Raw genomic sequence first — 13793 nt, forward strand, 5'->3', positions numbered from 1 at the left:
AAGTTGACTAGATGTGAAACAACTTAATTTGCTCATAAGATTCCGTCCATATGGCAGTTGATTCATTTAATTTTGAGGTATGTTTTTGATAAATAGTTAGTGATAGTTTAAATTAAAAAACGCAAGCACATGATAGTTCAGATAGAAAACTCACAAAAATGTGATGTTTCAGGAGTGTTTTGGCCATTATTTCTTAAACATTTTTTTTAAAAATCAATTAATTTCTTTAATTATCTTTATGGAGTGTCATTCATCATTTTTAAACAAAAAGAGAGTCTACACCACATATTGTCGAATATTAGTCAAAGTATGTTATGATAAATGGTTAGTGATAATTCAGATAAAAACGTAAATACCTCATAATTCAAATTGAGAACTCACGAAAAATAATGTTTTAAATATGTATTTTTACTATTATCTCTTTATATTTCGGATCAATAATTTGATTAATTTGAATTTTTATTGAGTAATAATGTGTATAAATAAATTTTGAAACCTCTACAGGCATCTAGGTTCGTAACTTTTTGTAAATCTAGTCATGTTAGACTCAACTTTCAACATACACATTTAGAGTTATAATATTTGCATTCGAATCAATTTTATAGATAAATATGAAGATCGAAAATTATAGTTAAAGGTTAGTAGATAGCTATATCAAAGAAAGAACTAAAAATTCGGGAGTAAATTTGACTGAACCAATTAATTTTTACTCAAATAATGTATATATATTTATATAATTCACTAAATATATATATATAAATATTAAATTTACTACTCTAATTATTAATGCTTAAAATAATTACTTTGAAATTGAGAAATCATAATTATTTTAATAAGTAAAATAAGAGTGCATTTATCTTCTAGCACATCATTCACATGGTGTAACAAACTAACAAGTCTAGAAATGACTTCATTCTTTTATATATATTTTCCTGATCATATTCTGTCAAATAAAGAGTTCTTAAGCTATGGGATGCCATATAATTTAAATAATTTTCTGTATTTTTATTTTTTTTTGGCATGATGAACATAAGCTAATTAGGTATAAAAGAATATTCCATTTACGAATAAAACCAAAGGAATAAAATAAAAAAATGAAAGGGTTGAGTGGGGGTTGTTTAGTTGGTAGGACAAAAATAAAATGCGAAATTATTTTATTCTTTATTTGATTATAGCTATTAATTAATTTTAAAATTATTTTAGAAAAGATTATACTATGAAAACATTGGATAAATTATTACATTTTTTTGACTTAATTCATTATTTAAAAATTATTTATATAATAATTACTTTTAAAATGAATCAATAATAAAGAAATGTGTATCTTTATTTGCTAAAAAAAGAACACGTGTGTGTATACGTATATATATATGAACTTATCTGTATCGATTTATTTTAAAGTATTTATTAAATAAGTTGAGTTTTTAATAATTTGTATTAATATGATGAAATTAATATAAAGAAAGGTAATTCTGTTAGGTCATAATTGATTTATATTTATTTTAAATAATTTAAAGAATGATTATCAAAATAAGAGAGATAGACGTAATATCGTAAATCATGAGAGCTGAGTGTTATAGAGCGACGAAACCTAAAGGAAGGTTTTTGAAATTGTCCAGATAAATAATTATAATGTTATTATATAAGAAGAGATGAATATAATTATTAAAATCATTATTTGAGATAGGCCATAAAACAAAATACTCATCCTCAAAAATGATTAGGATATTATTTCTTGTGTATTTTGATGTTTTAGTGTTTTTTTTTACAAATAATCTAGATTTACGAATTTGTTTTGAAAAGTGAAAGAGGTTATTAAGTTTAATTCTTGTATTACTCATATTTTACTTTATTTTAAATGAAAAAACAACATTAAAAATAACAACCTTTTCTTCCAATTTACATAATTTTCAACTTCGAAAAGTCCATAAAATTCTTTTGAAAATTCTACATGATTAAGTTATCTTTATTTTATTTTGAAAATTCTATAATGATTAAATTTCTTTGTTCATTTACTTTTACTATTAGAAATATATGGCAACACGTACTTTATTTTGACAAATACAATGATTAATTTATCGTAATTTGTTTAGTTTGTTTTCTTCGTTAATTAAAGAGGTCAATTATTTTATTCAAAAGTTTCTTTCCGCTTGTTGAATTTTAAAAAGAGGAAGGTAAATGCAACTCTAGGTTTTAAATATTATTTTTTATTTTGAAAACAAAAACTACTTTTTTCTAAAAACTCATAATTTTCATGATCAATGCCTCCTCGGTTTTAGTCTATTTCCAAGAGGCGTAGGAAATAGAGTTGCATAAACTAAATGGAGATAATCAACAAGGGTTGTGATGATGGAAATCTGTTTCATGTAGCTTGGCGAGGAAATTTTGAGTCGTGGATACAGGACATTGGTAAGTACTTCTTCATCCTTAACTCGCGCGCAGATGAGTTAGATTCTAATATGGATATCGGACACCACCGAATGAAAAACCAAAAAGAAAAATGGAGATAAAGTATCAATCTATAACCCTTTGATCAAAGCCAAGCCAACCAAATGATATAACATTTTCTATTATTTCTTCTTTAGAACCAAACTTCAAGACAAATACAAGTCATATTACTTGGTACAATAACACAATAGATGATGAAAAAAGAAACATTACAAAGGCTAGTTATTCTCACATACCCTTAATTAACTTATATTTCAAACTTTAATTATTATTACCGATTTTTTTTAAAACTTTATGTTTGGTTACTATATATATAACAAACATATTTTTTTTATCTTACCTTTTTATAATAGTTTTAACTCGTATCTTGCTTTTCTTGTAGGTTTAATTTATCCTTCATATTCTTAATGTGTAATATTATATACAGACGAAAAATAATGCAATCTATCCAAATATTATATTTATCAAAATAATATAATAATTAAAATATAATACAATACATTATAAAAGGATATATATACTAACGATCTAGAAACTCCTCAAAAGAGAGCTGAGTTAGGAGAAAAAAATTCTAGAAGTACATAAAATTCTTTTGAAAATTCTACTTGATTAAATTATCTTTATTTTATTTTGAAAATTCTATGATGATTAAATTATCTATGTTCATGTACTTTTACTATTAGAAACATATGGTAACACGTACTTTATTTTGACAAATACAATGATTAATTTATCATAATTTGTCTAGTTTGTTTTCTTCGTTAATTAAAGAGGTCAATTGTTTTATTCAGAAGTTTCTTTTCACTTGTTGAATTTTAAAAAGAGGAAGGTAAATGCAACTCTAGTTTTTAAATATTAATTTTTATTTTGAAAACAAAAACAATTTTTTTTTCTAAAAACTCATAATTTTCATGATCAACGCCCCTTCGGTTTTAGTCTATTTCCAAGAGGCAGAGGAAATAGAGTTGCATAAACTAAATGGAGATAATCAACAAGGGTTGTGATGACGGAAATCTGTTTCATGTAGCTTGGAGAGGAAATTTTGAGTTGTGGGTACAGGACATTGATAAGTACTTCTGCATCGTTAACTCGCACGTAGATGAGTTAGATTCTAATGTGGATATCGGACAGAATGAAAAACCAAAAAGAAGAATGGAGATAAAGTATCAATCTATAACCCTTTGATCAAAGCCAAGCCAAGCAAATGATATAACATTTTCTATTATTTCTTCTTTAGAGCCAAACTTCAAGACAAATACAAGTCATATTACTTGGTACAATAACACAATAGATGATGGAAAAAGAAACATTACAATGGCTAGTTATTCTCACATATCCTTAATTATTAACTTATATTTCAAACTTTATTTATTTATTTTTTTAAATAAAGATATTATGTATAAGGAGTAGCAATCAAGTAGAGATCTTTGTCCCTTCTAGCAGTCATTCCATTTGCCTCATTCATGTCCAAATCTTTTGGGTCCATACCATTGGGAAGTGTCCAATCAAAGTTGTAAAGCAAATGGGCTAAAGGCAAAGTAACAAGAGCTAAACCAAATAGTCTCCCAGGACAAGTTCTTCTACCAGCACCAAACGGAAGAAATTGGAAGTGAGTTCCACCAAAGTCAACTGAACTATTCTCAAATCTCTCTGGTATAAAACTTTCTGGATCTTCCCAACTTTCCGGATCTCTTCCTATTGCCCATACATTTACCAGGACTTTACTTTTGACCGGTATGGTATATCCATCTATCTCTGTTTCCTCCCTACATTCCCTAGGGACTAATAGAGGAGTCGGAGGGTGTAACCTTAGTGTTTCTTTGATCACTAATTTTAGGTAATCCAACTTCTCAAGGTCATCATCATCAAATGTTTTCTTTCCCTTAAAGACTTCTCTCACTTCAACTTGTGCTTTGGTCATGACACTAGGACTCTTCATCATTTCTGACAATGCCCATGCAACCGTTGAAGATGATGTATCAGATCCTGCTACGAACATGTCCTACACATGACCATAGTTAAATTTCATCAACAAAGTCATACAATTTACAACTCTTCTAATGAAAAAGACTAGATCATAATAGGATTGTATATATATATGTTCTTTTTTCTTTTATGGACCATGGTAAATAAAATACAAACAAATTCATCAAGATTTGAACTTTATGGTAATTTGTAGACCGACCCGTCTATGGTCGAAAAATTAAAGAGAAAGAGATAGTGAACTTACAAGAATTACAGCTTTGATGTTATTGTTTGTTAGAGTAAATGGAAGTTCCCCTGTCCCCATGACTCTAAAGAAAACATCAATCAAATCTTCATTACTTCCACATTCAGCATTGCATTTTTTCCCATTTGCATGATTTTTTCGATGCACATCGATAACTTTGTCCAACACCGCGTCTACCTTATTACGTGCCTCAATTAATTTAGACCCCATCCCACTAATCCCACTAAGAAACTTCTTCGAAGGATACAAATCAGCCAGCTCAAAACCTCCAGCTAAAGATAACACTCCATGAATCAAACTTATCATCGCCTCATTTTGATCTTTACATGCTTTCCCAAATGATGACCTACATGTCACAGAGTTCATAAACCAAAAAAGTTTTTCTGACACGTTGATGGACGTGTTCTCCATCGATTTAATAGACGATACGAGGCTTGAGAGCTCGTCTAGTCTAATCGGGCTAAAAGATTTGACCATCTTAGCACTGAGGAGCTCCATGATGCACAATTTACGCATGTGTCTCCAGTATTCACCATATGGAGAGAATGCAATGTCCGTACAATCATAACAAAAGATCTTTCCCAACATGGTTTGTGACCTTGATGCAAAAGCGAGGTCATGAGTTTTCATGATTTTTTGTGCCATGTGTGGTGACGATACGACTATAGTGGGGACTTCCCCTAGTTGTAAGTACATAATTGGGCCAAATTTTTGTGACAAGTTTTTGAGAACATGGTGTGGTATTCCTTTTGTTAAGTGGTGCACACTACCAATAATTGGTAACCTCCAAGGTCCTGGTGGTAATATTTTTTTGTTATGACTTTTTTTGGTTTTAATTCTCAATTTGTGAATTAGAAAAAAGAGGAAAGAGATAAAGAGGAAGAAAGTAATAATTTGTTGAATCTCCATTTTTTTTTTCACAACACAATTAAGAGAAAGTGAAGTGATTGAATTGGTTTGAATTAAAGGTAGCTAAGTGGTGGTATTTATAAACTTGATTTTCAACAAACAATTCACATGGTGTAATCAATATTTTTTATTACAAGTCAACGAAACAATGATTTCTTTTTTCCTTTTTCTTTTTCAATTCAATCCAAACAAAGGGATGAGCTGTATTTAATAGGAATGAATAATGATATTCTAATTGTAAGGTGGAAAACCAAAGAATGAAGATATTTAATAAATGTACTTTCTTATTTTACTAGTATGGGAGTGGGACATTATGTTTTGTTATGAATAATGATATTCTAATTGTAAGGTGGCAAACCAAAGAATGAAGATATTTAATAAATGTACTTTCTTATTTTACTAGACTAGTATGGGAGTGGGACAAAATTATGCTTTGTTAGTTAAAATATAAAGTTTGTTTTGATTGTTATTTAAATTTAATTATTATTATCGTATCGTCAGATTTTTTGTTGTGTAATAACAAAAGGCTCCATTTTATATAACGATTGCTCTGGTATTTCACATCGTTACCGATTTTTTTTTTAACTTCATGTTTGGTTATTATATATATAACAAACATATTTTTTTTATCTTACCTTTTATAATAGTTTTACTCGTATTTTGCTTTTCTTGTAGGTTTATCCTTCATATTCTTAGTGTGTAATATTATACACAGACGAAAAATAATGCAAACAAATATTATATTTATCAAAATAATATAATAATTAAAATATAATACAATACATTATAAAATGATATATATACTAACGATCTAGAAACTCCTCAAAAGAGAGTTGAGTTAGGAGAAAAAGACTACCACTTAGCCAAAGGGGAAAAAAATTACATGTACTTGTCATTTACATCGAGAAGATAAATTCAGAAATTAAAGTAACGATCTCAAGTTAATATACAGTAATAAATGGATTCATATATATATATATATATATATAAATATGTGTTTGCATAAAAATCTTTAACTCTTAATTATACTTAATTAACATGCCTTCTTACCTTACCAAATCAATTAACTATAGAAAGCGGATTATAACTTATAACTTATAAATAGGAGTGTCAAACGAGCGAGTCGAGTCGAATATGAGTTGATCGAAAACGAGTTAAATAAAAATGGATAAAGCACCCGACTCGGCTCACATTTTAAATGGGTAAAAATGAGTTACCCAATGAATAATATGGATAAATATGAATACCCATATTATAGCAGAGATCTTATTAAAAGCTTTAAAAACAAAATCTTTTTAAATTTTTTTATCACTCCACCCTCCCTTCCAAGTTCCAGCCCCCCTACCCCCCTTATCCCAAAAAAATGTATTCTTTTATTAAAAAAATAATAGTTTATAAGTATATTTCCTTATGGAAGCAAGTGATAATGCGTTGCTTAATTTGTATAATTGCTTTTTGTTCTCCGTAGCTTCGCTACAGAATTCTAAAGGTATTTGACTAAACTTATTAGTATATTTTGGATTAGATATACGTTTAATAAAATATAAAAAATGTTATCAATCAAAAATCATACGTTTATCAATTTCAACGGAATAATAAAGAAATGTATTTGACAATGTAATGTGCGTTTTTTAATTATAAAAACTATGAAACTTAAAATAAAAATTAAAAAAATATACGAACGCCATTAAATTAAAAGAATATTAATGCCAAAATAATTGGGTTCCCAAAAAGGCAAGAACTCCGGAAGAGAATTGGTTAGGCGTTGCTTTGTTTACTCAGAGAAAATATTTGAGTTAATATCTTAAAAGGTTATTGAATTATGACAAATTATCTTGTAAAGTCACTAAACTTTATTTTGTATCACTAAAATCACTCAACTTAACACTTTTATCTACAAAAATCACTCAACTTAACACTTTTATCTACAAAATCATTAAACAATATTTGTCACCAAAATAAATCTGACATGGCAAAATAATATATATTTTTATGTCATGTAATCATGGCCCCACAAATAAATAAAACATAAAATATATTTATTAATAATATACCCACCCACCCACCCACAAGTTGTCTTCTTCTAAAACACTAAAACCCTATTTCTTTTGCCAAATTTCCTGCTTCCTTCTTCTACTTCTTTCTCTATTTCTCCTAAAATTCTCATCCACAGAGAGGCGTTGTAAAGTCTATTTTAAGGTTATTGATGCTGAAAAATTTCATATATAATGGATTCCTTCACTTCTTCGAGGAATAGTGTGATGAAATCTTTAAAAGAACCCCCCTCCCCCACCCCCCGCACCCACAAGTTTCTAATACCGACGAAAGGGACCACTACGCGCTTGCTAAACCAATCCTACTTCAAAACGAGTAAAAAATCTAAATTTTTATCTATATTATCCTTTTATTGTAGAATCTCGTAATAGGTTTAGGGCTTTTTGTATTCTAATTTTTTTTCCCTGTATTCAGAGGAGGTTAGTTCATACTTCTAAGAGAGGCAGATTCTTTAAGAGAAAAGTCATGAAGGAGTACATTGTTGAAGTGAAGAAGAAGAAGAAGATTGGAAATCATAGCAAAGTATAGAAATTATCTTTGTAATTTTTTGTGGTTATGTGAAACACCTATTACGACATAATATATTGTTATTTTTTATTTTTTTTTTACTTACAATGATGCTCATAACAGCCTAGTATGTAATATATTTTTAGAAATGCTCTAATGTTACTACTTACTTGTGTTTTTCTTATTTTAAATTGGAATTGATGTATATGGTGGACACGGGAGGCAATATAGTCAGTGCCATTGAGTTTAACATTTATTTCCAATGTTGATTAGAATTTTTTTAAATGTTATTGATAAGAATTAAATTTTGATTGTCGGTAATAGTCCCCAAAAAAATGTTACGAATTTTATTGCAAAAACAGATTTAAGAGGGGAAGACATAAAAATAATAAATTTTATAATTTTGTTTATTTATGGGTCCATGATTACATGACATTAAAATAAATAAATTTTATAAGTTTATTTATTTGTGGGGTCCACAATGACATGGCATACAATATAATTTAATATGCCATGTCAAATTTGTTTTAATGATAAATTGTAGTTGAGTGATTTTAGAAGACAAATGTGTTAAGTTGAGTGATTTTAGTGATACAAAATAAAGTTTAATGACTTTACAAGATAATTTCTCATAGTTCAGTGACATTTTAAGATATTAACTCAAAATATTTTGTAGGAATATTTTTTATATCAAACACACCCTAAGAGAAAAAGAACAAGAAATATTTGTAATTTATGAGTACTTATTTCTTTTACCTAATAAGAAACAACGGATAATGTGAATGTTCATATTTTTAGTTGATTAACCCATTTTTTTAATTCATATTGTATATGGATGGATTAAATATTTTTATTCATTTTCACCTGATTCATTTTTGACTCGTTTATAATCAGCCTGACTTGCCCGTTTGCCATCTCTAAGATTGCGGAATCATGATTATTTCACTTCTTTAGTAACAATAATGCCACCAAGTTGTATGGTAGGATGAATGATATCTTTCATTTTTCATTTTTAGACCTAAACAAAATTATTTATAGAATATTTTGTTAATATATTTTTTTTTAAAATTAAACTTCGTTTAAGCTCAAATTGACCACCCTCAAACCTCCATCTCAAATACAACTCAAATGATGAACTATAACACCATCAAGTTAAATTTTAACGTCCATCGGAAATTCGATCAACACAACTCCATCATCAATCCTTCTCGGATCATCAAATAGCGATGTCAAATCTCCATATCAACCTCTACTGCTAAAATAAACTTAGGTACACAATATTTACGTCCTAAATAATTTTCAACAATATTATGTTCCGAAAAAAATGGTTCAAATAATTCATCGAACACCTATCATACCTAATACAATAAGGAGTTATCTTAATATTTAACTCCCAATTATATAAACATAATTAGTGCGTATATATTTATATATAATTTTATTTTATTNNTCTTTTTAAACTTCCAGTCCTCAGGATATCCCACAAGTTTATAGCAGATTTTTTTAGTGTGCCCATGCATTTTGCAGTGGTCACAAAACAGATTCCAGTTCACTTTCTTCTTGCCATTATAGCTTCCTCTTCCAGCATACTCACCCCTATCTCCATGATCTGTATTTCTATTTCCATAACTCATCTTGCCTGCATACAATGATGTGGCCTCGAGTATATCTCCTCCTGTGCGCATTCCTGATGTAATTCTCTGACTCTCATCTGAAACTTTTATCGCATATGCTTTGCCAACATTGGGCAAAGGGTTCATCATCAAGATCTAGCTTCTTGCAGGACTATACAACTCATTCAACCCCATTAAGAAAGCAAATAGTCACAGATATTGTATGTGAGCTACATATACTCTAGATCTATCACAATTACATGAAGGAGGGGGCACAAGTGCATCAAATTCATCCCAAAGCAACCGTAACTTGGTAAAATAAGCTGAAACAATTATGTTACCTTGATGAATTGTGCAAATATCCCTGTGTAGTTGATAGATCCTCGATCCATCTACTTTATCGAATCGTTCCTTCAAGTCTTCCCATACTGTTGCAGCATCTGAAGCATACACTATCCCACTTAGCAGTTCCTTCGAAACAGTATTCATGATCCATGCCAACACGAATGCATTGCACTTTTCCCATTGTTCATATAATTCAGGTGTGTAATCACCCCTTCTTACACGTCCCAAGCACAAAACCAAGCTTACTCTTAGCTCGAAGATTGATCATCATTGATCGACTCCACAGTGAGTAATTTTCTGATCTAGTAAGTTGGACTGTAGTTAATACAGATCGAGGGGTGTCTGATGGATGGAGATAAAGAGGATGATTCCTCTTTGATTCAATTAATCCCATCGTTTCTGGTGCAGCAACAGAAGAAGAAGAAGTCGTTGTTGTTGTTATTGTATCGCCTCCAATCGCCATTGCAAATCGCAAAAGCTCTGTTTTCCAGAATCGAATCTACAATTTGAATCAAAGAATTATTGACTCAATGCTCTGATACCATGATGAAATTCAGAGTGATTTCGGAATATTCTTTATATTGATTATTCAAGATACTTCACATACAATGAGGATTAGACCTCTACTTATACACATGACAATAACTGCCTTCTAATATCTTCTAACTATCTTCCTAACAGTCTTAACAAACTAACTAATTATATTCTCATCACATTTAATTAATTACTTAACAAACTTCTTCTATGCTATCTTCAATAACATCTGAAATACCACATTCAAATTTATATTAATAAGTATTTTGCAGGTAAACTCACACAGGATTTCAACAATTAGGCCTATAAAATGAAAGCCTTTGACATATATTTACATTATGTCTTGTTTATTATTAAAAAAAAATATCTACTTTTTTCTAATCATTCTGCCTTTTACCTTTTTTTTTTTTAATCAACAATTGAAAAGTTAAAATTTGTAGGATACACAAGAGGGCAATGCAATTGTATAATGTCCAGTCACTTTCTAAATGAATACAAAATGGTATTTATTATTTGGTCTATCTTAAACTCATTTTCGATTACTATATGAGATTAATACATAAACTGCTTGAAATAATTTCCTATATTGTACCTAAAGATATTAGATTTTAAGTAGAAGTTATATTTGATTATATGATTATACTTATACATTATAACAATTTTTTTTTTCAAATTTACAAATTAAAGTAGTTATAATTTTGAATTAGGCAAAGGGATCATATACATGTAACTATGATTTCAATAAAACTTTTAATGTCAGTAATTACTAACTATCTATTTCACAAGTAACTATTCCCTCAATTCAATTTATATGACACTTTTTGTTTGTAGAAATTTGAACTAGGTAAATTGGGACGATATAAATATTACTTATTTGCAACCTTACACCATTAATAACATTACTGATATTCATCTTAAAGAAGACATATATTAATTGAACCTTAAGGGAAGGAGACTACAAGAAGTAAAGTATTTCTTGCTAGCCGATGTCACTAATTGTATTCACACATAAACTGTGTTGTTGAAATATAAAAAAAATCAATCAAACAGTAAAGTTGAATATCATTATAGTTTTACCACTAAATTTAATTGTTCAAATAATACCTAATAATCTTATGCTCATCAATTAAGTCGGTTGAATAAACTCACCATTCATCAATTTAAACTTGCATTTTCTCCCTTCAATCTACTATAACTAACTTGTATTAATTCAAAATATTTTTAGAATAGTATGGGTACACGCACGTGTTTAAAAACTAGTAATTAATAAGGGTGAGATAGTAAAATACCCCTCTATTTATTATTTCTTAAGGGTGTACCAAGTCAAACATAGATCAATAAATTAAAGATGGACGGAGGGATTTACTTTTAGTGAGGTTATTTGAATCCATTTCAAAAATGATAATCCATCGAGCTAAGTGAATTATACGTGGATTGTACTTTATTTGTATTATATTCTATTTTTAATATCATGTAATAGTATTTGTTTAATTAAAACGTGACACTGCTTATAAAAATTTCTGCGGATGTTTTGTTATGGAGTTGTCTACCTAAGAGACTCAACCTGCAACCAAGACTAAATCTGTTTACAACTTTCAGTGATCGTTTGATGTATATGAAGAATTCTACAATCAGACCTTGGCATAGTCAATTAAAAGAAATAAAAGCTTTTGATGAAAATAATCAGTTGCTGCAACTGGGAAGTGAGCAGCTTACAGAAAGTGCCCTGCCCTCATGGGGGAGCGAGAGGAAGGGGGCGAGAAAGCTTATTTTATACTAGATTGGTGCAGTTAAGTAGTCTCTATTTCAATTTGAATGCACTTATGCATTTCTAAATGTTGTCAGGATGGATTTTTTTTTGCTTACCACATCTCGCATGTTATGACGTATACATGACATGTTATGAGTCATTTTTTATTTTTTTTGCATAGTTCAATCGAGATTTATTACAGTAGAACCAAGCTCGAGCATGGTATATTTCTCTTTTTCCCTTCTTCTGAGATGCTCATAAGGACTTTGAGGGAGTTTTTATTTCTCAATTATCCTACTAACAGAACAACTTAGAGTATATAGACCAGTTTTTGTATCACAAAGCGGTACTTTGTACTTTCCTTTCAATGACTTTGGAATTTCACCACCAATATAGTTTGTCAAATGAATCTAGAATAGGCCCCTCTAGTCTATTATGTGCGACAGAAAGATTCGTCAATTTATCTAGACCACCTAGAGTGCTAGGAATCTTACCAGAAAAATTATTTTTTACAGATCAATGAGTGTTGCAGCCTTTAAATTTCCAATCTCAAGGGGTATTTTCCCACTTAATAAGTTGGATGAAATATTGAATTCTATGAGATCACGAAGCTTTCAGGTAATATTGAATTCAGCATGTTGTAACCTAGATAAAGATACCTCAAACTGGTAACATTTCCTAAGCATGGTGCACGGAACTTGAAAATTGATTTCCTAACAAGTATAATGCACCTAGCTAGATTCTTCAAATTGCAGATAGCATCTGGTCTTGCAGTGACAAAACGAGTAAGCTCATCCCGGGATAATGCCAGACACTGTAGTTTCTTAAGATTACCTAGGTAGTTGCTTGGTAGGTAAAGCCCTTCCAAGTTAGGAAGATGATCACATATAGTTTTTGGAAGGTTTCCAGTATGATTGTGCATTGTAGTAATATTGAAGATTGATGGTGGTATAGAGCCAGTTAGCTTATTATTAACTTGCAGGTCTAGGATAGTCAGGTAACGAAGATCACCAATTTCCCGAGGGATAAAATTGTTCTGTATTCTCAACACTTCTAGTTTTGTCAGATTGGAAAGGGAAGATGGAATTTCCCCTGAAAATTGGTTGCTCGAGAAGCGTAGGTTTGATAACAAACTTAAGAATGACGGAATGGATCCAGTAAAGTTATTACTTGTGATACTTATCAATTTCAACCTCTGCAAATGAGCCAACTCTCGTGGAAAGCATTGTAACTTATGTTGAGGGAAACAAGAAATGAGAGGTTTCCAATGTGTGGTACCATGAAGTTGCATGCTAGAAATGTCTAAAGCAGTGACTCGTGATAGAAAACTTAAAGAAGAAGAATATGAGAAATTTTCTCCACTGTACATGTTATGTATCTATACAACTATTTCTAGATAAGA

At 29.7% G+C, this 13793-nt stretch overlaps 2 protein-coding genes across 2 annotated transcripts; both read right to left on the reverse strand.

Annotated features, from left to right (window-relative positions):
• Positions 1 to 3841: 3841 nt before the first annotated feature.
• On the reverse strand, positions 3842 to 5621 carry LOC125872938 (premnaspirodiene oxygenase-like). The gene is made up of 2 exons (XM_049553752.1): positions 4679 to 5621; positions 3842 to 4450 (listed from the first exon to the last, which is right to left on the reverse strand). The coding sequence occupies exons 1-2, from the start codon at positions 5585 to 5587 to the stop codon at positions 3842 to 3844; spliced, it is 1518 nt and encodes a 505-aa protein (XP_049409709.1). The 5' UTR covers positions 5588 to 5621.
• Positions 5622 to 10312: 4691 nt separating this feature from the next.
• Positions 10313 to 13760, reverse strand: LOC125873956 (receptor-like protein 34). Its single transcript, XM_049554774.1, has 2 exons — positions 12999 to 13760; positions 10313 to 10606 (listed from the first exon to the last, which is right to left on the reverse strand). The coding sequence occupies exons 1-2, from the start codon at positions 13758 to 13760 to the stop codon at positions 10313 to 10315; spliced, it is 1056 nt and encodes a 351-aa protein (XP_049410731.1).
• Between the last annotated feature and the right edge of the window lie 33 nt (positions 13761 to 13793).

Source organism: Solanum stenotomum, chromosome 8 (genome assembly GCF_019186545.1).
Source record: "Solanum stenotomum isolate F172 chromosome 8, ASM1918654v1, whole genome shotgun sequence".
NCBI lineage: Eukaryota > Viridiplantae > Streptophyta > Magnoliopsida > Solanales > Solanaceae > Solanum > Solanum stenotomum.